The following is a 25306-nucleotide window of genomic DNA, read 5'->3' on the forward strand; positions in this document are numbered from 1 at the left end:
CTCGCAAAACAATTCAAACACATACCATGTCTCGCAAAATAAGCATCCCAACAAAGAAAAGCATGTCTTAAAATCTTAAACATCCCAACAAAGCAAACGAAACTTAAACATCCCAACAAAGAAAAACATGTCTCGCAAAAGCATGTCTAGCTGCTATGAACGGAGAACCCAAAGATGAGACTAACAGCGGAATTAGGTTTTGGAGATCCAATTTGAGAGTTTTGGTTTATAAAAGCCAAATATTCTTGAAATCGGACAAAAATTGGCAACTTCGACATGTTTATGCAAAGTAAAGAAGATTCACAAGGATTCAAGGAGAGGAGATTAAGGCAAACGAAAATATGGCAATATATGTGATATCATGTATGAATAAATGTGTTCTCGGGTTCAAACAGATATCGTAGGTTCCTCGGGTTCGGTTCGGGTAATACCTGATACCCGTGGGTATTTGGAAACAAAAACCGAGTGGTTATTTATACAGAAGCGGGTCGGGGTCAAGTCGGGTTTTTGCAGGTCAGGGTCGGATCGGTTCCTCGGGTTCGGTTTATTTGCCCAGGCCTAAGCCTGACATCCTTGGGAAATCAATCGTTGGGTTTGGATCGTCAAATCAATCAAGTCGTCATGTAAAAGCAAAACAGTCGGAGAGTATTTTTCTTCTACCCGATCAGCTTCTCACCGCGCTCCCAATCAATTACGGCAAATCCGTTTCGCCATAACTCTAAAGACTTTCCGGAGAGATATTTACCGTCCGATCACGGGGAAAGAACGACTATTCGGACAGACGTCACTAGGTCCTTCAGTTCAAATCAAATTCGAGATCCCTACAGGGTTTCTAGACTCCTCGAACTTGGAAACATGCCGTCGACACTTGTCTCTCGATTTGGCGCATGTTGAGCCAAGGATTCGGGACATTATTGTTTTGTATGGCATTCAACTCATCGGAGAAAGCCAAGGAAGAGCTTTCGAGCTCAAAGCTGATGCGGAAGATGTTGAATATCACTTGATGGAAGAAAGCAAAGGCTGGACAACTTCTACTTGTATCCCTAAATCGACTACTACTCCGGTCGAGGAATGTACTATATGCCTTGAAGACTTATGCAACGACGAAGAATCTATAGTGGCACACGATTGTTGTCATGTTTTTCATAAACTCTGTCTTTGGCGTTGGATTTGGACCAAAAGCATTTGTCCTCTTTGTCGTCATCCTATTTATTCAAGACCCAAAATTTTGGATCTTTAGCTTTGTAATAAATTTTATGAATAATTAAATTTAAAAAAAAAAAGAAGTGCAATTAAAAAGATGTCTATAAGCCTTGATTAAAGATAAGATGGGTTTAAAGGCCCATGTTTAACAATTTGTAAAGGCCCATGTTTAACGATTTGTAAAGGCCCATTACAGATTCTCCACCTGTGTATAGTTTATTGGGTTTTTTCCCGCAGTCGCCGCCGTCTTCAGACAGAAGCTTCGTTTCTGGTGTCTCTGACTCGGTTATGGAGGGCGTGCTAGCCACGGCAGAGGGAAACGTACGCGTCTCCTTTTCTAATATACGTTAACTAGTGATTTAATCTGATTCTGAACCGTTCGTTTTCGTTCTAATCTGTTTTCTAATGGGTATTACAATATTAGGTTTTAGTAAAGCTGGTGAAGATAGCGCAGAAGCGAGGTTTAAAAGGCGAACATGGAACATGGAAGGAGTTTCTAGATTTTTACGACAAACAGCTCGGATCCTCAAGCTTGAGTGATCCTTCGAAGCGGAACAGAGATGATTTGGTCGCTTTTCTTACTACACTCAAGAAGAAAGAAGATTTGCAGGTTTTTAAAAAGACCAAAACACACTCCAAAATTTTTATATAGTGTTTGATAATAATGTTTAATCTCTCAAGTTACATACTTGGTTGATATTTTTATTATGTGTATACTACTCTCTCAGGTGTTGGCTAGTGTTCTGAAACTCGAGAATGATCTTTTTGAGAAATTCAGAAAGAGATCTCCGGATGAGACTGCTGAGCAGGTGTGGACTAAAACATTATTAGTTTTAGCTATGTTATGCGATCAGGTTTAGTAAGTAGTATTCACAACTAATGTTGTTGGCAGTGCAGAGGCTAGTTCGAATGACACTTACGCATAAGGAGTACCCATTAGACTACTTGTTCCCATCTAACGCTGAGGTTTGTGCTTAGCTTTATTCTTTTTGGTATTAATGGAGAAAGTGATTGAATAAAAGCTGAGATATTGAGTTCCGGAAATAGGATTGGGTTGTAACAGGGCTTGGAAAGAAGAAGATTGAACCGACCAAGATCGAAATGATTGCCATTGATTGCGAGATGGTTCTTTGTGAAGATGGGAGTGAAGCTGTTGTTAGAGTTGCTGCAGTTGATCGTGATTTAAAGGTGATTCTTGACGAATTTGTGAAACCGCATCAACCTGTTGTTGACTATAGGACTTTCATTACTGGACTTACTGCTAAAGATCTTGAAAAGGCTACTCTCTCTGTGGCAGATATACAGGTATGTTGTTTATATATATAGACTCCTTTTTTTTCAACGTTTTCAACAAATTGTTCTGATGACATCTGGTGACTAAACTTTTGCAGGAAAAATTGCAGATGTTTATCTCTGAGGATACTATTTTGGTAGGTCAAAGCTTGAATAATGATCTAAAAGGTAAAGTAGAAATGGTCCAGTTCCTCCTAGGTTCTTATAAAAGTTTTAAGTGCCTGACTTACTTATGATTGATCATCTCAGTACTGAAGATGGATCATGCCAGAGTAATAGATACTTCACTTGTGTTTAAATATAACTATGACGGTACAAGAAAGCCTTTAAGACTTAAAAAACCTTCTTTGAATTATCTATGCAAGGTAAGCATGTGAAAGCTCAATTCTCTGCTCATGATATGGTTCGTGACCTGAATAATCACATTGTTTGTTTTACTTCCATTTCCAGTGTATATTGGGATATGAAGTGCAGAAAGAAGGTGTTCCCCACAATTGTGTTCATGATGCAGAAGCTGCAATGAAACTTGTACTTGCTATACTAGAGAATGGAGTAAAGACATCAGTTCCACTATCTAAAGAGGTAAGTTGGATTGTCACAAACTTTATTAGTTCAAAATCTAAAATTATAAAAGCTTATCTTTGTGTCTGCAAAATTCTATATAGATGTTGGAAGCTGACAAGTCAAGGCTCTACCTTCATAGAATCCCTTGCAATGTTCCTTATGAAGAGTTAAATGGAATTGTATCCAGGGATATCCCACATGAAGTCAAGGTATGAATCCATCCAACATATACATTTTCTAATCCAAAATTCTTTATTCTCGTATATATATATATCTTAAAAAAATTCATGAGCTCTTCTTGTTTCTTGAAATTCTTGTGGCAGCCGTTCAAGAAACAAGATCGTCACTACTATACCGCGATTGTTGTTTTTAATAGTCCAGAAGAGGCAAATCAAGCATTTGAAAACATTGCTGGAGACTTGGGAAAGGTATTTTAGCATATCCATATCTCTGGTTATTTCCACAGGTGAGGTGAGTTATCTATACTAATAATAAGTTCACACGTCTTTCTCTTACAGGATTCGATGGGTTTGTCCCCAAAACAGGTCTTTCTAGAGCCGAGTTCATCAGGACCTACATCATATGTTCTTGTTCGTAAAATGGTCGAAGATGATTTGATTGGGGAAGTCTCTGCAGAAGAGAAGAATGCAAGTCCTAAGAAACGGAAGAGAGAATATGATTCTAAAGAGAAGATCAGAGATTTGACCAAACAAACAAAAAAAGAGAAGACCAGAGAGAGACGCAGATGTAAACCATCGCGTAGAAAAAAACAGAGAAGCTAAGTGAAACGAAGATAAGAAACCTCAAATGGTCTTGAAAAATCATTTAAGCATGCTTCAATTTTGCGTTTGATAATCATTGATCCCCTCAAAGGCTCACACCTTGTTTAATTTTTAGTTTGTTGCCAATTTATTTTTTGGATTTGTATCAGATTTTGCTAAAGACAATCCCTCATATCTTGTGAAACCTGATTAACCAAAAGAGAGACTAACCCTTCTAGTAGCCGCTGGTTAGAAATTGGATTAACAAGCCATAATACATGGACACTTCACAAAGCTACACCATACTTGTCAGATATTAAGAGTAGGGGAAGAGTTGCTCCATTACAGCAATGTACCCCTAAAACACTAGAAAGTTAAAAACAGCAATCCTAGAGAGTCCTTTAACTTCTATCCTACAAATTAGAAAAAAAAGTAACAAGGTCCTCCGATTTCAATGAGCTTCAGATCCAACTGATTCCTCTTTGCTTTGCATTTTTTGCTTCACCATCCTCTCCACCAATCTAAGTCTACAATTCCATACCTGTACAATAAAGGCAGATCAAACTTCAGTGAACTCATCCACGAAGCTACAGAAGTTAAGAGAAGCAAGAGAATGTTAAGCTCGACTTTTTCTTGCAGGAGTAGGACCATCGAAAGCACAGAAGAAGCTCAAATGAAGTTTATATTAACAAAATTGGTATTCTTCTAAGGCAGAAAGGCACTAAACTTTAACAATCCACAATAATTAAGTTACTAAACCAGCCTCATCCACGCCTATAGCAAAGAGCAGACAAGGTACTAACATTATAGTTTGAGATCTTCCACAGACACATTTTGCCATTTTAAGAGACAGTAACAGCAATAACCATGTAAAAGTTCGAAGCTTTAAGCTAATCTAAGCCACCAACAGTAACTTGAATATGCTAAGACTTTACAAGAGGTCGATCAAACAAAAGACAAAAAACCTAATGAGTGTTCTTTTTACCTGAACCAACTCTACGTTTCCGTTGCTTTGATTTCTCAATCTCTAGTTGCATCTCCATCAACATGTTGAGTCGTTTTAACTCTACCTCCTTTGTAACTTCCATTCTCTGCTTCTCCAATTCAATCATCATCATCTGCTTCTTACCTTCAATCCTCTCGTACACTTCCCCAAACTTCAGAATCGCAGAAGCTAGTTCCCTACACGTCGATCCTTCTTCACTCAGATCCACTTCTTCCACACGAGGATGCTTCTTCCTAGCAACGAACTCCCAATCACCATCCTCGTCATCATCATCATCATCATCAAGAGAGCTTTCCGATCCAACCGGATTCAAATGATTAGGGTTCACAACAGGCACCACTGATTTAACAACTCCACCACGACCTGTCGATTTCTTTAAAACAGGACCGATCAAGAAATCGAGACGGTCAAAGAAACGCCAAGTCGACGGCGAGAGTTTAGCCACTCTCTGTTTTGTACTTCTTCTTCAAGGTATCGATCCGGTTCTTGCACTGTACGTCGGTCTTTGCACGGGCGTTATCGCCGTGTCTAGAGTTAACGGCGTCGGCGACATCTTTCCAGTCATTCTGCCGGAGGTTTCCGTGGTTGAGCTTGACGTAACGATTACCCCAAGCTTCGACCAGTGTCGCCGTCGCTTCCTCGCTCCACCAGTCTTCTCTTCCTAACGACGGACGATGGGAGCCACTCGATTTTGACTGCGGCGTCGTCGTCGTCGTCGTCTCCATTCGTCGGGAGGACTTACTGCTAACGTGCGCACCGGGTGGAAGTTACGGCGTAGGATAAGATCGAGACAAATGAAAAAAAGAAGTTTTTTTTTTCTGGTGGGAGGAAATCGGAATGGGAGAGAAGAGGATTAAGTGTGGCCTGACATTGATGACCGGCGGATGACGTCATATTGGATTTGTTAAAACCAAACTAAACTCTGCTTGTTCTCGTTAGTACTTATTATGATTACACTGTTAAAAAAAAGAACCTCATAACTTTTCATTTATTTCATAATAAACCTTAAACTAAAAAGATTTAAATAATTAAACCTCTGAAATTAACACATCCAGATTCTCTTATTGGGCCCAATTTAGCCTATAGGTGTTTTTTTTTTTGGTCTCAATGGTGATTATCTCATGCATTACCATTATAAGCGTGCAATTTGTAAGAAAATCCCAACATCTCTTCCTCACTTCCCACACATATATTTCTTTAGCTAATTTCACACATTTTGTAATTTTAACTGAGAGATTGGTAAATTGATTTATAAAGATTTTTAAATTATATTAATATTAGTTTGTGAATTTATAGATTTTTAATATCATTATCATTCCAGATAATGATCATGACGACTGAGTAGACGAGAAACAGAAACGAAGGTGAAACGAAGTTGTACCTGCGTCCGCTTTTGAACACCACCAGCTCTCGATCCATGTATAAAACCAAATTACGCCCATACTGCAAAAATCTGAGATGTTAATTATCCACAGATTGATAGATTAATTTATAAAGATTTTAAAATTATATTGATATTAGTTTGTGAATTTGTAGATTTTTAAATAAAGAATTTGTATAATTGGTGTGATAATTTTGTACAATGATTCATATATAAAATATTTTGTTGGTGGGTTGATTATGTAATTCTATTTAAAAATTTGGTTATTTAAGGAGCTGGACTAGTGCTATTAGAAGTTAAAACAAAATTTATTAAATTATTATAGCGTTATTGGAAGTTTGAACAAAAAATTTCTACCATTTTAAATGGTTCAGTCATTTAACCACAACAATCAAACCCATCTTTATCGGCTGTATTTTTGTCATCAAAATCACATATACTATTATTACAAAAAAAAAAAAAATCTCATCTAAAAAGATAACATGATAATTTTTTGCATCCATACAAAACTAAACCATAGCCATGCCCTTAGAAGAAATCGGTAGATCACTTGTGTATAAATTGAGTTAACAATAAATAATTAGTCCATGGACGACATTCTATGATAGAACCGTTGCTTAGCATTAGCCATTAGTCATTAACAATAAACAAATCCGGCGAGAAAAAAGTGCTCAACATATTTGGTAGCATAAGTTAAGAGAGAGACACTCATTAACAAGCGAACCGGTCCCAAATTACACAAAAATGGACCGATCCATTGGAGGAGATGAACCGAACCAAATTTCATGGTTAAACCAGAGATCGGTTAAAGAAAACACCAATATTCTCGGACAGTCTTCAGTAAAATTCAAATTCCGACGAACAAAACTGTCTTGCTTCCTCCGTTTACTTCGGTCCAAACGCTTTATGATCCCAATAATTTGTAAGCCACTTTATGGGAAAAATATCATTAAAATCTCCAAATCTACATTTTCGTTGATTTAAAGTCTCAATTCTGCTATTGGAGGGAAAAAACACCAATTATTTGTTGACTTCTAAATAAATCATAAATTCTCGTTGACTTAGCCTTTTGAGGCACAGCGATAAGTGGTCAAACGGAAAAATTAAAACGGGGTTAATTATCTGTTAACGAGAACCGTTAATAGCAAAACGACGATGTTTATAACACCCTAAAACCCCCTCAAATTGAGAAATCGATTCTCAATTTCTCTAATTCACAAACCCTAATCGATCTAACCATAATCGAACATGATATCTTCGATGACGAGAAGATTCCAGCTCTTTTTTCGTTATACGCCAGAAGAACGGTCGACTATGATTCTCTTCATTTTCGATGTAAAGATCGTTAAACCGGCTCTACAAACACACTTCAATGGCACTCCACGGTCGAACGAAGCTACCACCGATTTTTTTGAGCTAGAACTCATCTCGTCAACTCGAAGAAGAAGAGAGAAACCGAAGAAGAAAAGAGAAATTAAAGAAGAAAAGATAAATTGAAATCGATTAGGGTTTGTGAATTGGGGAAATTGAGAATCGATTTCTTAATTTGGTGGTTTTAGGATGTTATAAACAGCGTCATTTTGCTATTAACGGATCTCATTAACAGATAATTAATCCTGTTTAATTTTTCCGTTTGACCACTTAATGTTGTGCCTCAAAAAGCTAGGTCAACAAGAGTTTGCGATTTATTTAGAAGTCAACAAATAATTGGTGTTTTTTCCTCCAAATGCAGAGTTCGGGATTTAAATCAACGAAAATGTAGATTTGAGGATTTTAATGACATTTTTCCCTTTATATTTTATCTGTATTTTTTTTTTTACAGTTCATGCAAAACCAAGGCTTCCATTTATTTGTGATTGTTCACCGTTAAAACCGATCTGAACTCTTCTTGTTTTCTTAACTCGTTCGTTAGTACTTATGAATTATGATTACACTGTTTTAAAAAGGAACCTCATAACTTTTCATTTATTTGAAAATAAGCCTCAAACTAATAGATTAAATAAATTAACACATCAACAGGCTTTTATTGGGCTCAATTGAGAAAATAGTATTCGATTTGGTCAAAAGCGAATTAGTTGGAAATAGTTTAGTTTTATATCATTTTGGGCCTTCAAGTTTTACATCTTTACCTTTTTAATTTAAAACTCAGGTTGCTCTGGATCTAGTAGCACACAAGCTGTTTGATTATATTCCTATGAGAACATCATCTCTCTTTTAGTGAGAGCGAAATATTTCGATGCTTTCTGAAGACATGCTTTGATATCTCTTTCACAAACTTTATCGTGTTTCAATTCGCTCTACTCAGTTCTTCCTTTGTCTCGCTCACTTACCTTAACTCGATTACGACCCTTTTTTATCAGCGATGTCTGTAAAGCCCCGCCCACACAGATTTTAAATTTTTTTGAAAAAATAGAAAAGACTAGGGTTTAAAGAGCGGGTGGAGAGATCACTCAGTCTCCATTGATTCTGTTTTCAATGGCTCCAGGGGTACGTCAACTTACCGTCCTCGGAAAGTTCAAACCTTTCGGTCTAATCGCTGAAGCTACCGACGGTAAATCACCGGACGAGAGTTTTGCCGATTCCTATCAGTATGAACTCTTCGATCCTGAGCTCACTTGCGAGCGAGACGATGCTGATGTCAATGAATCTAACTTCTCCAGGCAGAGAGAGCACGAGCTCTTCATCCGAGACAACTGGTAAGAAGGGTGTGGATACAATTTTGACTTTAAGCAGTGTGTGTGTGTGTATACAATTGGCTGATTACTCTTATCTATAACTATGCACCCACTCCATTAATTTGTCATTGATAATGCAAATTTTGATTTTGATGATAGCATAATCTGGAGCAGCGGTTCACGCGTGCTCAAGCGCTTTACCTTGTCTTCTCCCGTCATTAAGGTAATCTCCATAACAAGTTTTTGAGTATATCCCCAATGTAATCACTCTGTTTTAACTCATAGTTTTTTTATGCTATAGGCATGCTGGAGCCACCTCGGTCGAGGGAGAGAAGCTTTTCTTTGTGTCTTTCAAATTGGTCGCGTAACAATATACAACACATCAGGTAATCCTGGCTAGATACCTACTTATCCGACAAGACCCTAATGGAGTCTTAAATGGTTTTGCTTCTAATGAAAGAACGATCTCATACTGTTGTACATAGTTTTTGTAATTACAAATGAAAAGTACTATTTGTCTCTTTTATGATGTAACATGAGCTGAGGTACCCTTGGCATTTGTTGGCAACAGGCGAAGTTGTATCTGTTCCACTTTTGCGTACTGTCAAATCAATATGGTCTCTACCATTCGGTCTACTTCTTCAACAAGCTGCTGCAGTGACTCCATCCTCACATGGTTCTCGTGAGATGCTGCGCCAAAGAAAAGAAGTTGGGAATAGTTCCCAACAAAAATTCCATTCCCCAGTCGCGCATGACCTTATTAGCAAAAGAGATATGCCATACATTTCTTCCCATCTGATTCTAAGAGATCCATTAGAGGAACCTGGGGTAAATGAACTCATCATTTTGTAGATAATCCTTGTTACTTTATTCCTACTTCATTCTAGTCTATCGGTGCCTGAATTATTTCTTTGTTGTTATCAACAGCACATATATATTTTTCTGTGATGCAATATTTGGTTATACTTTGCTTCTGCTGACTCATCTACTTACTTTTCAGCCAACCTATGTAGAAGAGAGGGGGAAATTGAACATAATGAAGGACTTCGATGAGAGAACAATTTGGACAAGTGACCATCTACCTCTTATGACGTCATATAATAAAGGTTTGTTAGTTTCGTCTCTGATCAGGCTGTGCTTGGCTCATGCTCTTAGTTTTCATTGAAATACTTTGTCTTGGGTTTTCAGGCAAGATGCAACATTCTGTGTGGGCAGCCGAATTTATAGAGTCAAACCCTGAAGCTTCTGCTTCATGTTCAAGCGGCGTCGTTCCTGATGCTGTTCTACCGAAGCGGGTTTCTTTTCGCAGAATATGGCAAGCGAAAGGTGCGAAGAAAGCAGCATCTAAGGTGACAAGTCTATCTGATGAAGATTGTTTATGTATTTTGCTAGGCTACTTGACAAGTTTTAGGATCTCTTTTTCTAAAATGTGGTGAGTGATCCGTGACTAGGTGCTAACAAAATCAGGGCTTAAAAAACTTTCTCTTATAAGTTTTGGGGGTCTCTCCTATGATGTTAAATGGATGCGCAAATAAAAATTTTCGCTCAGATATCTTGATTTAGGATAGCTTTCTCATTTTTCATGTTCTCTGAGCATTCTAAGCCACCACTTTCATAAAGATATATTTCTAGAGCTTCCAGTCTTACTGTAGACATATGGCCTTCCTTGACACTCTTGTTATCTGAAAAATATTTTGTTATTCAAGAAAATTTTAGCTTTGGGGCCAGAGCTAAGTCCCGTCCCCATTGTGGTGCTCGAACTCGAGATCCGCAAGCCTCCCCCTAGAGGACCCGCAGCCTTGAGGGCATGCATTACCAATGCTGAATCTGCACTTTGTATATTTGTGTTCGTGTTGTTGAATGTGTTTCAAATGGATATATTATACTTTTGGACTTTCATTGTTGTTTGTTGATTGTGGATGGGAGAGAGTTGCTTGGTTCTGATACTGAAATTTTTACTATTTTTATTTTATTTTTACAAGTGCCTTAAAATATATTTCAGGTCTTTTTGGCGACTGATAATGCAGTCCCAGTAATTTGCTTTCTGATATTAGAACAAAAGAAGCTATTATCGGTGGGACTCCAAACTGTTGAAATCAATAACGAAATTCTGTACGACGTTAAGCCTGATATGAGCTGGAGTGCCCCTGCGATTGCTGCTGCACCTGTTGTTGTGACACGTTCTCGGTAAGTTCCTATTTTCAATTTTTTTGGCCTTTCGCCACTGTTAATGAGACTATTTCTGTCATCATATGATGAGTTTGAAAATGCATCTACCATTTTCTTGCAGACTGAAAATTGGACTGCTTCCACATTTGGATATCATTGTTTTATCTCCAGAAAATGACCTCTTTCTCTATGTAGGTTCTTGTTACGTACTATACCAATTTCTTTTGTTAAAATCTTCCAAATGTAGTATGTTTAATTTGTCATATTATTTGTAGTCAGGAAAACAATGTCTCTGTAAATATGTATTGCCTTATGGGTTGGGAGAAAGTATTGGTTCTGGGGATGGAGAGTCTGCAAAGACAGATACAGATTTCAGGGACCTGAAGATCACAGGATTGTCTGATGCTGTGTTGGGATGTATCAATCTATCAGTTAACCATTCACAGGTATGCCAGACAGACATCAATCCTTCTAAAATTAAAAATGATTAGTCTTGTCAACCACCATGGTCATTCCATCCTTATGAACCCAAATCACGTGATTGTTTTAGCTGGACGTACAGTTCCAAACTTCAGTATTTGTTTATTTGGTTAGTCTAAGTTGTTATGTTTAAATTATCGTCTTATACCTTACTCTTGTAGATCTTTCGGTGTGCCTTGACTCGTGAACCTTCATCTTCACTTGCAAATGATTGCATAGCAGCCATAGCTGTGGGATTACGATCCGATCTGTACAATTTGTTTCTCTCTCTTCTTTGGGGAGATGGTCATTCTGACCAGCAAGGTTCCAGTATTCATTATGAATGGGAAGCTTTATGCAACATATTTCTGGGGATCTGTCAAAAGCCTACTGCTGTGCATCCGAAGCAACCCAAACCATCATCAGAGTCCTCTTGGGAGTTTCTTCTCAGCAGCAAATTTCATAAGACCTACTCTAGGTTTCACAGTGGTATTACTTCGATAAATCCTTTGGATCTGGAAGGAATTGTCCCATTTGATTCGAAGATTGATAGTGAAGAAATACCGGGCAGCTCACGTGAATTAATGGTCCAGAGTTTAGATTGTCTCCATGCAGTTTATGAGAGCTTGAAGATGGATAATCTACGGAAACAGTAAGCACATTCGTTTCACAAAGCTTTGTTTCGTGTTCTTTACCTGTTTTTCGTACAAATGATTAATTTTCTCAGATTGGTAACTGTAAAAGAGTTGTAAAAAGCCAATCTTGCATCGACAACAGTAGTTTTATGCCAAAATTTATTATCATCCCTCTGTATAGTTTCTCAAAGAAACCTGACGTTTGATAGATCAGAAGAAGAGTTAAGATTGTATATGTATGTGAGTAACTCTTTCAACTTTTGACATCTATGTGTAGGGATTTGCATGACTTGGCAATTTTGTTGTGCAATATTGCCAAGTTTCTGGATGAGAAGTGTTACTTAGATCACTACATACGTGATTTTCCTCGTCTTTCCAAAACTATTGGGGCGTGCACAACCCTTTCTTCTATCAGGAAACCTCCAAATTTATTTAGATGGCTTGAGAACTGTTTAAGACGCGGATGTTTATCCACAAACCTTGATGACCTCCCAGATTTGATCCGTAGAGATGGGTGCTCCATTGTCAGCTGGGCAAGGAAAGTTGTTTCTTTCTACAGTGTGTTATTTGGTGATAAGCCAGAAGGACGGACACTTTCATCAGGTGTCCCCTGTAATGTTGCCCCAGGATCATACTCCAGTAACGAAGAACTCACTATCTTAGCTATGGCAGGAGAGAGATTTGGGCTTCATCAGCTGGATTTGCTACCTTCTGGTGTGTCTCTCCCGCTGAGACATGTAAGTTGGAAAGATACTTGTGGATCTTAGGAGTATTTAGGTGGAAATGATAAACTATTGATAGCTTCTACTATGTGATGATATTCATGTGGTTTTCATGGGTCAGCCTACTTGTTCCATCTTTTGCCTAATATTTTGGTCTGTATTTTGTCGGCACTGGATAGCTGTCGGGAATCTCCTCCAGCTGACTGGCCAGCAATTGCTTATGTGCTTCTTGGCCGAGAAGATATGGCCCAATCCGTCTTCAGAAATTTGAGTTCATCCAAGGAATTTGAGATGCAGTCAAATACGAATTTGATATCGATGTCCATACCTTACATGCTGCATTTGCATCCAGTAATCGTTCCATCCTCTTTATCTGAGTCGATTGGCTTGGAAAACACTAAAATTGAGGATACAAATTCAGTGGATGGCTCTGTAATAGATGGAATGGAGCATATCTTCAACTCCTACACACAGTTACGGTATGGCCGAGATCTACGGTTGAATGAGGTATATCTGTCCCCCCATTTGGCTTTTAATTCGTTAGTGCAATGATCACAATGTTAAATGCTCGAAAAGGTATCTGTAGTGTGCCATATAGAATTTTGCATCTTTTGTAGTTATACTGCCCCTTAAGTAGTGTGTTGCATTGTTCTAAATTTTTACACAAGGCAATTTGTTTGCTAGTAGTGCACTCTGTACCTCGTCTTACTGGTTATATATGAGATGATGTTGACATACATATGTGTCTGCTTTAGGTCTGGTGTCTATTGCATTGGAATTTTGCCACTACTTTATTTTCTATATTAGTGGATGATTACAAAGTTTCATACTATGTCATCATCCCTCATTCTGTTATGCCTTGCTGATTGGCTATTCAAATGCTACCATCTCCCCACCCATATACTTCTATAATTTTTGGGCACTTCAGTATAAACCCATATTATTTCTCATGATGTTCCCCTTTTCTTTTTCATATTCCTTCTCATGTTAGGTTCGGCGTCTTTTGTGCTCTGCAAGACCGGTGGTAGTTCAAACGTCTGCTAACCCTACTATATCAGATCAGGAGCAGCAACAGGTACTAATCTAGATATGTTCATTTCTAGATAATATCTTTACTTTCTAAAACTAACTACTATACTAAAATAAAAGTTAGGAGAGAACTAAAGAAGCTATGATTCAGTAAAATCATGTCATTTTTTAAAAAACTTTTTTAACACAAAATCTTTTATTATGCTAAATTCTTTTTAGAATTCCATTTAAAAATATTTTGGTACTACTAAAAATATGTTGGGAGAAGAGCATGCTACAATATGATAAAAAAATATATACTTTCATTGTAGTTACGAAATTAATTCTAAATTACTTATTAGAAACTGAATTTAGATGCAGTTGCACGTGTATTTTTTGACAGTAGAAGCAAGCGGTTTAGTTTTTGCTGAACTCGCTGTTTTAGATCTTCATGAACTCCAAATCTCTCTCTTTAGTGTTTATAATGTTGCGTTGTTTTTTCGCTGGGGTAGGACCAGCTTTGGCGCATAGCACAGAGGACTGCTGTGCTTCCCCTCGGGCGTGGAGCATTCACATTATCAACAATACACACTCTTTTAACTGAGGTAATTTTCTATCTGCTGTTGGAGCTAGACATGGTTCTTATCACTTGTAATTACTATATGAAGATTTATATCCTCTCTTAAATTTTGCAGGCGTTTACTGTACCAAAGCTTGTTTTAGCAGGTCGACTGCCTGCTCAACAAAATGCCATTGTACGTAAAACTGTGGTTATGATTTAGCAGGGGAACTATTACACATTACGAAACATGTTATTTACTCTAATTTAAATGGAAAAACGTGTTGCAATGGATTGTGTTATTATATATTTCTTGAAATTGCCATATCGTGCAAATTGTAACTTCCATCTTCATAATAACAAAATCCATTGCCATTTTAGCCACTCCTGTAATTAAGGTTGCATGTTATTCTTAACAGGTTAATCTAGATCCAAACATAAAGAATATCCAAGAACTTAACACCTGGCCGGAGTTTCATAACGCTGTTGCTGCTGGGTTGCGACTGGCTCCGCTTCAGGTTGGTGTTGTATATTGTCATGACGTGTTATGTATCTTTGTTATTTTTGCATCTATGAGATGACTCTAAAAGAGTATGTGAATAACGTGTGTGGTACGTGATCGCACAATGTATATTTATCATGCAACAAGTACCATTTCTTCATCCCGGCCACAGCTGGCAGACACAACACAATTAACTCAGTTATGTTTCTTTTTACATTTTGGTGCAGGGAAAGGTCTCCCGAACGTGGATTAGATACAATAAACCTGGAGAGCCAAATGCTGTTCATGCTGGACTTCTGTTTGGACTGGGATTACAGGGATATTTGCGTGTGTTGAACCTTAGTGACATATACCAATATTTAACTCAGGTTTATTTCTATTGGCTTTTTTTTCCGCTTAGTTATTATTTTTTGTACCTGCTATTGGTTAATAGTAACTAGTTAGGCCTAATACATATCCTATTCTTTGATGGGGATATATATGTGGATGCCTCCTGAATTGAGCATCAAGTTACTGGGGCTCTTGATCGAAGTTATTACTAGTTTTACCCGTTTGCCCCATTTTTGGGTTAGCACGTATAGTTGTGACCATATATGTTGGCTTAGTGAGGAGATATGAAAGCAAGTATGCAACATTGGATGTCACTATTATTTGTGGAGACTGGAATATATATCTATGTCTACCTCAATTAATAATTGTGGTCGTTTTATTATCAGCCTTAATTATATCACATATGGAAGTATTGTACCTGGGTGAATTTCTCCGTTTGATAAGTTCAAACACAAATTTATTTTTTATCTACTTTCTAATTTACCTTAATCACTTCCGTCCTTTTCCTTTGTCGTTTAGGACCATGAAAGCACTACAGTAGGTTTGATGCTTGGTCTGGCTGCTTCATACAGGAGAACAATGCAACCTGATATTGCAAAGGTAGATATTCAGCTGCTTCATTTTCTTGATTATTTGGTGGTCTGAGGCTCATATCTTAGATTGGCCTCTAAGTATTTTTTGTTGATAGTGTGTCAACCAAAACACTTTTTTGTTTGTTTAGGATATCCAAATTCTTCTAGTTACACACTACTTTGGGATCTACCTATGCTTTCTTGTTTTTTTTAGATCTAGACTACATGAAATGGTGGATGATCAACTTCTTCTGAAAATATGAACTTTTCATTTAAGCACTGAAAGATGTTAATATTTCTTACTACCATAATACTTAAATAATTTTCAGTCTTAGAACTGGAAGATTTAAATGTATTTGGCGTGCCCTGTGTGACTGTGTTTAATCCTTTCCCTAATAATTTATTTTTGTTTACATACAGGCTCTCTTTTTCCATGTTCCGGCTCGATACCATGCTTCATATGCTGAGTTTGAGATACCAACCCTTCTACAGGTACAGATTGCTGTAATTTTTGACTAACTGAAAGTGATTAAGTATCTACAAGCATTTACTGAAATTAGGAGTTGGATGACAAGCAGTTGCAATGGATTTTACCTGCATATCCTAAAAGTAAAGCTATTTTTTCATGTCACATAACTTCAATTTTTTTGTTATTTGAGTTAACAATTGAAATTAGCAATCTGTGTCTGATTTTATATTCCAACATTGTTAGTTCTGGCAATATCTTAAGTTTCCTTAAAAATCAATTGATTTTAATTATCTCTACAGAAGTGATGATCAGTGAATATAGTTGATAGAGAAAGTAGGACTATGTTTAACTAGTGTTATTTTTTCGTAATATGCTATATTCAACTATTTTACAGGCTGCAGCTTTAGTCTCCGTTGGTATGCTGTTTGAAGGATCAGCACACCTCCGGACAATGGAATTACTTTTGGTAATCTTTCTTGCATGTTTATATATTTCACTTGATATAGCATTCTTCCTGTCATCAAATATCATTCTAATCGTTATAGTATTATTCAATGTGAGGCTCGTGTTTTAAGCACATTTGTTAGTGAATTATTGTTTGTAAAGTATCTTTTGGATGTTTCAGGACTAATTAAAAAGCGTATATCTCTAGTTTTTGTTGGTCAAAGCAATTGATGTAAAGGGACGAAATATACGTTTCAGAACATGCTCTACGTTGTCCATAGAACCTTCTTTCCTTGTTTAGAAATTTTTTTCTCTTATTTCTAATCATCACCACATTCTTTGTTATTTTTATTTATAGGAAATAGGTGGATACATGATACAACTATTTATACAGATTTGCTTTCCTCAGCATCATTAATTTTTTAGTTATAGTTAAGTGCACCTTTGATACAATTACAATTGGTGTATGAACTTCTAGCAAGTTAAAAGGTTTACGAACTCCCTTAGTTTAGTTGTGGATTTATTCCTACATGTACAATCTTGGACTGAGTTAAAAACATCAATGAAGTTAATGCATATCTTTTACTTGGCAATTTAGTTCGCTGCAATCCCAGTGGATCGTCTCTTATCTTTCAGATCCCACTTTGTACATGTTCTCAGGGTGAAATTTGCCGCAGAAGTGCAGGGGACAATGTCCTTGAAAGGGAGGGTTATGCTGTATCCGCAGGATTCTCACTTGGTCTTGTTGCTCTGGGTATGTCTTTTTAGTTTTTTGCTACTGAAATCTTTTTCTTCTGTTTACGCTGACTCTGCATTCTTATTGGCTCAAGGCCGTGGAAGTGATGCGCTCGGTTCCATGGACGCCGTTGTCAATCGCTTACTCCAGTATTTAGGAGCAAAAGAGGTTAATTGCTCTGGATTTCACCTTAACTGTATTCCACTCTGAATCATATCACATTGGATTTGTAAACAGTGTCTTTGAATTCCTTGCAGGAAAGATCTGTCCTTGTACCATCACATGAAGATCACCGAAGTGCTGCACAGGTTTGCCTGCAAATCTGTTCTTCCATATTCCTATGTGAAGCTTGTATTGTGCATAAACATGTGCTTCAAACACTAACCGAATTCTAACTATATGGGTATCATAATTTTCTATCTCAGATAACAGACGGAAACACTTCCAATGTTGATATAACTGCTCCTGGAGCAATAATCGCTCTCACCTTAATGTATCTTAAGGTGGGTTTTGACAATGGTTTAACTAGATTAACTGATTCGAACTTCAGCCTTTCGAGCTTTTTCTTTGTGTTTTTTTCCTGTGGACTGGACTCTTTCAGAAAGCTCTATAATGTTTGTTGCAGACAGAATCAGAAGTCATCTTCTCAAAGCTCTCTATTCCACAAACACATTACGATTTGGAGTGTGTAAGGCCTGATTTCATAATGCTCCGTGTCATTGCTCGGAACTTGATAATGTGGAGCAGGTAATATTTATTTTGCCTTAATTAGGTGCTGTAATTGATACTTCTTAGATATTAGTCTAATAGATTTTGTATTATAGGATCTGTCCTACTTGTGAGTGGATTCAGTCTCAAGTTCCTGAAGTTGTCAAAAATGGTATCAGCCACCTCCGAGATGACATGGATGATATGTATGAGGTGGATGTTGAAGCCCTTGTGCAGGCATACGTCAATATAGTGGCCGGGGCCTGCATTTCACTTGGTATATAATATATTTTTTATGAGACATCAGTCTCTAATATCTCATGATAATTATGACATGTATTGTTGTTTCTGATAGGGCTGAGGTTTGCTGGTACGAGAGATGGAAATGCTCGGGATTTACTTAAAAACTATGCTCTCTATCTTTTGAATGAGGTATATCATCCATGGAAAAGTTGTAGTTGTTACTTCTTTTTCTCTCAAATGCTAATAATTCTCTGGGTTTCCTTCTGATCATCTCTCTGTGAGCTTATATGTTTCGATGTATGTAGATCAAGCCTCTTTCTGCTACACCTGGAAATGCATTTCCAAAGGGAATATCCAAATATGTTGATCGGGGAACGCTTGAAATGTGTCTTTATCTCATCATTATTTCTCTGTCAGTGGTAATACTTCTTTTCAAGTCTCCTGTCGAACAATATTCATTTTTCAAGTCAGTAGCTTTATGTCAAAGAACTCACTTGTATAGGTCATGGCGGGATCAGGAGACTTGCAAGTTTTTCGGTTGTTGAGATTTCTCCGCAGCCGAAACTCTGCTGATGGACATGCAAACTATGGCACGCAAATGGCGGTAAGCATTTTTGTGCAAAATTAAGGTTCCTTCGTTTCATGTAATTCAATTTCCTAGCATTTTCTTTCTCAAGTTGGAATATTAAAATATATTTCTGGAGCACTCATAAAAAAATAAGGAAGTTCTAGCTCTTTTGCATCAGTCTGATACTATGGGCGAAACAATTCTTCTCTAATGTACCAGTGAACTACGTGCACCGTGTAAAGTAATTTAAAAGCTGCTGATATTATTTTAGTAATGCGATCACAAAATGTGAGACTTTTGAGACCACGCTTAGGATTGGAAACTTCTTGTTGATCAAATTCATTCTATCATTTTTCTTTTAAAGTATGAGACATCATAGTTTTCTTTCCTTTAGGTGAGCTTAGCCACAGGTTTCTTGTTTCTTGGAGGTGGTATGCGGACCTTTTCAACGAACAATGGCTCAATTGCTATGTTGCTTATCACTCTCTACCCACGGTTGCCTTCTGGACCAAATGACAACCGTTGTCACCTCCAGGCAAGTTGACATCTCTTATTTATTCTTTGCATCACTCTTTTTTGTCTTTGGTGTGGTTGCTGTTCTGTCTGATGACAATTAATAGAAGCAAGAGCTTCTTTCTATATATAATGTTACCCAAAACCAATCACTTTGTTGATTTTGATATCAAAGACATGCCAAACTTGGAAGTTGGTTTCTAACTTTTGTTGTCATATCCGTGCTTTTACCAGAATACATCTGACAAGGTGATTTTTGCTTTTTCTAGGCATTCAGGCATTTATATGTCCTTGCAACGGAGGCGCGTTGGCTGCAGACTATTGATGTTGATTCCGGTCTACCTGTTTATGCGCCTCTAGAAGTCACAGTAAAGGAAACAAAACTTTATTCAGAAACAAGATTTTGTGAGATTACCCCGTGCATTTTGCCAGAGCGTGCTATTGTAAGAAAAGTTCAACAGCTTACCCTCAGTTCGCCTGCATATTTTTATTAACAGAAAAAGATTACAAAAGTTTCTTGATTCGCATGCTCACACTGCTTTATACATAGATTATGAAAATCATTTAAGTTTTTTTCATGAAATACCTCCTCACCGATTCTATCTGCTTGTTTTGCTCACCTTCACCTAAAAATGTATTTGTATTCTGCAGCTAAAGAGAATTTGTGTCTGTGGTCCCCGATACTGGCCCCAACAAATTGAGCTAGTCCCAGAAGGTGATTGATGCATTTGCTTGTATATATTCCATTTTTTTCTTTAATTATTCTGTCTAGCTTGTTTTAAGATAATTTTATTTTGACTATGTAACACAGAGAAAAATTGGTGGAGCTTTGGGGACAAGAGTGACCCCTTCAATTCTGGTGTTATTTATGTCAAAAGGAAGGTAGGAGCTTGTTCGTATGTTGATGATCCAGTTGGGTGTCAGTCACTGCTTTCACGAGCAATGCATAAGGTTGTATACTCCATCATATACTCTCAGCTCAGATAGATTAAGTTTTAGTCATAAAAAACGGTTTCTGATACAGGTTTGTATGCTTTTGGTGATGCAGGTTTTTGGTTTAAGAACTCTGGGGGAATCTAATATGCTTGCTAATAGTCATAGAGAACTGGACTCTGATAGTGTCGATCACTTGGTTAGCACTTTCTCATCGGATCCAAGCCTAATAGCCTTTGCACAGCTGTGCTGTGACAAATCTTGGAATAATAAGTAAGTACTTTTTTATCGGGTTGATACACATTTATTGGCCTCAATTTCCATAAGTCATAAAAGAGTTCATTCTAACAAATTCATTTACGCAGATCTGATTCTGATTTCAAGGAGTTCTGCCTGCAAGTGTTGTTTGACTGTATAAGTAAGGATAGACCAGCTCTGTTGCAGGTAATTTAAACTTAAGGCCACCTAACCCTATAATGATTCAATGGTTATTACTGTGTGGAACATTTATGTTGTAGTTTATTTGGCATGTGTAATGTTCTAATCTTGAGTATATGTCACACAGGTTTATTTATCCTTGTATACAACCATTGGTTCAATGGCTGATCTGCTTGTCAAAAGCGATAGTAACGTGTGTGATTCACTTTCCATCTCAAGTCTCAAGGTACTCTTTCTGCAACAATGGAACTGAAAAATACTAGTATTGATATACATTTTCGTAACAACCTGCTTTGCGGTCCTATCTTTGGATGTTATAATATTTTGATGATATCAGGTTGCTCTAGCCTACAACGAGGCGGTATCAAGTGGAAGATTGAGCTCTTCAGGTGGCTTTGTACAGTCGATCTTCTTAGCAGCGCTGAGAAAGAGATGTGAAGAGATATTGAATTGGTCAACGGAGCTGAAGATTAGTTTGAGGAACTACCTGACGACAGAAGCATGGCCTGATGATGAGTATAACTCAAAGTTGCAGAAAGATAGAATCATTCTGTCATGGTATTTGAAATGGTTCAGCGTACCATCTCCAACGATCATCAAAGCAGCAGTGGAGAAAATCAAATCCAAATCCAAAAACTCAACTTCGGCGATACCTTTGTTGCGGTTGTTGTTACCAAGCACGCATATCAGTGCAATTAATGAAATTGATAGGGTCTATTTTTTTAACTCAAATGAAACAACAGTAGTATTGTGAAAACATGATTTCTTCGTATTCCCTTCGTTGTTGGGCTGTTAATTATTGTAGTGAGATTAATTTGTTGGAGGCTTGGAGCAAAGCTCTCTTGGGAAAAAATCATGGTCAATTTGAAATAGATGATGGTGATCATTGATCAACGTGTGTTGACTATATTGAAATATTGATTACGACAAAAAGCATAACTCACAAGTATTGAAATAGCAGATAATGAAATTGGACCGGGTTCAATGACACAAAGAAAAGGGACCGGAGCTAATTGGTTTGGATAAGTTGGTTCGGATTAAATTGATGATGCAATATTATAGTTTTGGACCTTTTTGGTTCAAGAAAGATCTCAGCAATTACTAAACATTAATGAGCTGTAAAAGATACGATTTGCTTTTCTTTGTGTCAATATCTCTGAACATTTTCAATGTTTTATTGTTGCTTGTGTTAAGGAAGAAAAAAAAAAGGAAAACAAATATGTATAACTACTACTACTACTAATCTCTCTTCAAGATTAGTCGTGTGAAAGAGATCTGAAGGTTCTGATGATAGAGAAAAGAGAGCGGGCTTTAGCACCAATGACTCGTTTTTAAGTACTATGAATTGTGCAATTGGTCAAGTGAGTCAGAAGTAAAAACAAGATATCAAAACTTGAAACCACCGGTTTGATCGAACCATAACAATAAGATAAAACAAGTAGAATTTCAAAGGAAATCTTGTTCGTTGGAGACGTGATAAAGAGTCGTAATAAAAACAAAGTTCAGGAGACCCGAGAAACCAGAAAAGAAAATACGAGTCAAAAAAACCAAAAGAGAGCTGATGATAGAGAGAGAGAACTACTACTATTACTAATTGGGGACTTAGTCGACCTCTTCCATCTTGCTTCCTTCAGCTTCAGCGTCATCTTCAAGTGGTGGCATGTCAGCATCAGCTTCAGTCTCACCTGCATCATCGTCAATGCTGAGTCCGAGCTTAAGCATCCTGTGGATTCTGCTTCCGAAGGTGTTGGGCTCATCAAGGCTGAAACCAGAGGTGAGAAGAGCAGTCTCAAAGAGGAGAAGGACGAGATCCTTGACAGACTTGTCATTCTTGTCTGCATCCGCTCTCTTCCTCAACTCATCCATGATCGAGTTCTCTGGGTTGATTTCCATTGTCTTCTTGCTAGACATGTACCCAGCCATGCTGCTGTCCCTCAAGGCCTGTGCCTTCATGATTCTCTCCATGTTGGCAGTCCAGCCGTACTCCCCAGTGACAAGACAGCAGGGTGAGTCGACAACACGGTCAGAGACGATGACCTTCTCAACCTTGTCCCCCAATACATCCTTCATCACCTTGCACAGACCCTCGAACTTCTCCTTGAGTTCTTCCTTCTTTTTCTTCTCGTCCTCTGTTTCCTCAAGCTTCAAACCTTCCTTGGTGGCAGAGACCAGTTTCTTTCCCTCAAACTCCTTGAGCTGACCAATGGCGTACTCATCAATGGCGTCAACCATGTAAATGACCTCGTATCCCTTCTTCTTTAGCTTCTCAAGGAAGGGAGAGTTCTCAACAGCCTTCTTGCTCTCACCAGTGATGTAGTAGATGTCGTTCTGTCCTTCCTTCATCCTGGTAACGTAGTCCTTAAGACTGGTCAACTCATCACCGCTCTTGGTGGAGTGGTAACGGAGCAACTCAGCAATCTTGGTCCTGTTCTGAGAGTCCTCGTGGATACCCAACTTCAAGTTCTTGGAGAAAGCCTCATAAAACTTGTTGTAGTCTTCCTTGTTCTCAGCAATCTCAAAGAAGAGCTCGATGCACTTCTTCACCAAGTTCTTGCGGATGACCTTAAGGATCTTGTTCTGCTGCAGAGTTTCTCTTGAGATGTTGAGGGGAAGATCCTCCGAGTCAACAATACCTTTCACAAATCCAAGGTATTCAGGAATGATCTCCTCACAGTTGTCCATGATGAAGACACGGCGGACGTAAAGCTTGATGTTGTTGGGCTTCTTCTTGGTGTCAAAAAGGTCGAATGGGGCCCTCTTGGGAACAAAGAGAACAGCCTTGAACTCGAGCTGTCCCTCAACAGAGAAGTGCTTGACAGCCAAATGCTCCTCCCAATCATTGCTGAGACTCTTGTAGAAGGCAGCATATTCCTCCTTGTTGATCTCCTCGGGTTTCCTCATCCAGATAGGCTTCTGCTTGTTCATGAGGTCAAACTCGTGGGACACCTCCTTGATCTTCTTCTTTTTCTTCTCCTCCTTTTCTTTCTCCTCATCAACTTCCTCAACTTTTCCTTCCTCGTCTTTCTTCTCTTCCTCCTCTTCATCATCAGAGATCTCCTTCTCGATGGTCTTCTCAACCCAGAGAGAGATGGGGTAGCTGATGAACTCAGAGTGCTTCTTAACCAAATCCTTAAGACGGCGCTCTTCAAGGTACTCCAACTGGTCTTCCTTGAGGTAAAGGGTCATCTTGGTACCCCTACCAAGAACCTCACCAGAGGTATCCCTGGTAACGGTGAAGGATCCTCCAGCCTGGGACTCCCACACATACTGCTCATCATCATTGTGTTTGGTGACGACAACAACCTTGTCAGCAACCAAGTAAGCCGAGTAGAATCCAACACCAAACTGACCAATCATGCTGACATCAGCACCAGCAGCCAAAGCCTCCATGAACTCCTTGGTGCCAGACCTGGCAATTGTACCCAGGTTGTTGACCAAATCTGTACAAAGGAAAAAGGTAAACGCACATCAGCATAAGCATACTAAAGGGAAACAAAAGAAAAGAGAATATATATCTAGTGCCCAAAACAAAACTAACCAGCCTTGGTCATGCCAACACCACTGTCGATAATGGTCAAGGTGTTGTTGGTCTTGTCCGGGATGATGTGAATGAAGAGTTCTGGCTGACCATCGAGCTTGCTCTTATCAGTCAAAGACTCGAATCTAATCTTGTCCAAAGCCTATTCACCACAAACAAACAAAAAAGATTGTTAGTTCTTCATTATGCGGGAAAAAAAAGAAAAATATCAGAATCAAAAAGACAGCACAAACAAAATCTTTAGCAGCTCAAGACTCCGAGGTTTTAAAACCCTAAAACAATTCCTAATCTCAATTATATCTTCCAAGATAGAAGCAAGCAAAAAACTAAAACCCTAGATTTCAACCAAGCATATATAGATCGACCAAACAAATAACCTAATAATCAACAATCTACCTAAATCCTCTTCGTAACCAAACCCTAGATAATAAGATTCACCATTCCACATCAAAAGAAACTTAATTAGTAAAGAGGGGAAAGAGGGGACGTACATCAGAAGAGTTACTGATGAGCTCACGAAGGAAGATCTCCTTGTTGCTGTAGAAAGTGTTGATGATAAGGGAGAGAAGCTGATTGATCTCAGCCTGAAAGGCAAACGTCTCTGTATCCGACGACATCTCTCGATCTCTAGAACTGAGAGAGCTTTAGGGTTTCTTTTTTTTATAAAAGCTTTGAGAACAGAAACCACACCGAGGAGGAAGACGAAACTTTAGGATTTTCTAATCTCTTTGGAAAGAGCAAGGGGCTGCTTATTGAAGGATGAACAGGGTTTATATAGTAGTGGCTAAAATCTTTGTGGGTTTCTAGACCTACTACTACCTTCTCCCATCAAAACTGGAAAAAGAACAAAAAAAAAAAAAAAAAAAAAAAAAAAAAA

General features: G+C 38.1%; 3 protein-coding genes and 2 pseudogenes across 3 annotated transcripts; 3 read left to right on the forward strand and 2 right to left on the reverse strand.

Annotated features, from left to right (window-relative positions):
• Nucleotides 622-1240, forward strand: LOC104772130 (annotated as a pseudogene).
• LOC104768749 (small RNA degrading nuclease 2-like) lies at nt 1457-4041 on the forward strand. Its single transcript, XM_010492783.2, has 11 exons — nt 1457-1524; nt 1628-1813; nt 1932-2012; nt 2101-2169; nt 2251-2508; nt 2595-2664; nt 2746-2861; nt 2947-3078; nt 3162-3269; nt 3384-3488; nt 3579-4041. Exons 1-11 carry the CDS (start codon nt 1492-1494, stop codon nt 3840-3842), a joined length of 1422 nt encoding a protein of 473 aa, XP_010491085.1. The 5' UTR covers nt 1457-1491; the 3' UTR covers nt 3843-4041.
• Nucleotides 4061-5759, reverse strand: LOC104768748 (annotated as a pseudogene).
• LOC104768752 (anaphase-promoting complex subunit 1-like) lies at nt 8339-21785 on the forward strand. The gene is made up of 37 exons (XM_010492785.2): nt 8339-8904; nt 9043-9106; nt 9185-9269; nt 9455-9711; nt 9884-9989; nt 10072-10232; nt 10886-11070; nt 11174-11243; nt 11328-11498; nt 11694-12163; nt 12424-12883; nt 13037-13375; nt 13860-13943; nt 14389-14481; nt 14572-14631; nt 14855-14953; nt 15165-15305; nt 15787-15867; nt 16260-16331; nt 16703-16774; nt 17413-17506; nt 17583-17656; nt 17746-17796; nt 17914-17991; nt 18114-18235; nt 18313-18473; nt 18552-18628; nt 18745-18858; nt 18942-19043; nt 19402-19542; nt 19790-19963; nt 20172-20235; nt 20332-20471; nt 20569-20726; nt 20819-20897; nt 21019-21117; nt 21229-21785. The coding sequence occupies exons 1-37, from the start codon at nt 8684-8686 to the stop codon at nt 21643-21645; spliced, it is 5436 nt and encodes a 1811-aa protein (XP_010491087.1). The 5' UTR covers nt 8339-8683; the 3' UTR covers nt 21646-21785.
• Nucleotides 22315-25201, reverse strand: LOC104768751 (heat shock protein 90-2). The gene is made up of 3 exons (XM_010492784.2): nt 24921-25201; nt 24430-24571; nt 22315-24331 (listed from the first exon to the last, which is right to left on the reverse strand). The coding sequence occupies exons 1-3, from the start codon at nt 25044-25046 to the stop codon at nt 22494-22496; spliced, it is 2106 nt and encodes a 701-aa protein (XP_010491086.1). The 5' UTR covers nt 25047-25201; the 3' UTR covers nt 22315-22493.

The sequence above is a fragment of the Camelina sativa genome, chromosome 20, assembly GCF_000633955.1.
Source record: "Camelina sativa cultivar DH55 chromosome 20, Cs, whole genome shotgun sequence".
NCBI lineage: Eukaryota > Viridiplantae > Streptophyta > Magnoliopsida > Brassicales > Brassicaceae > Camelina > Camelina sativa.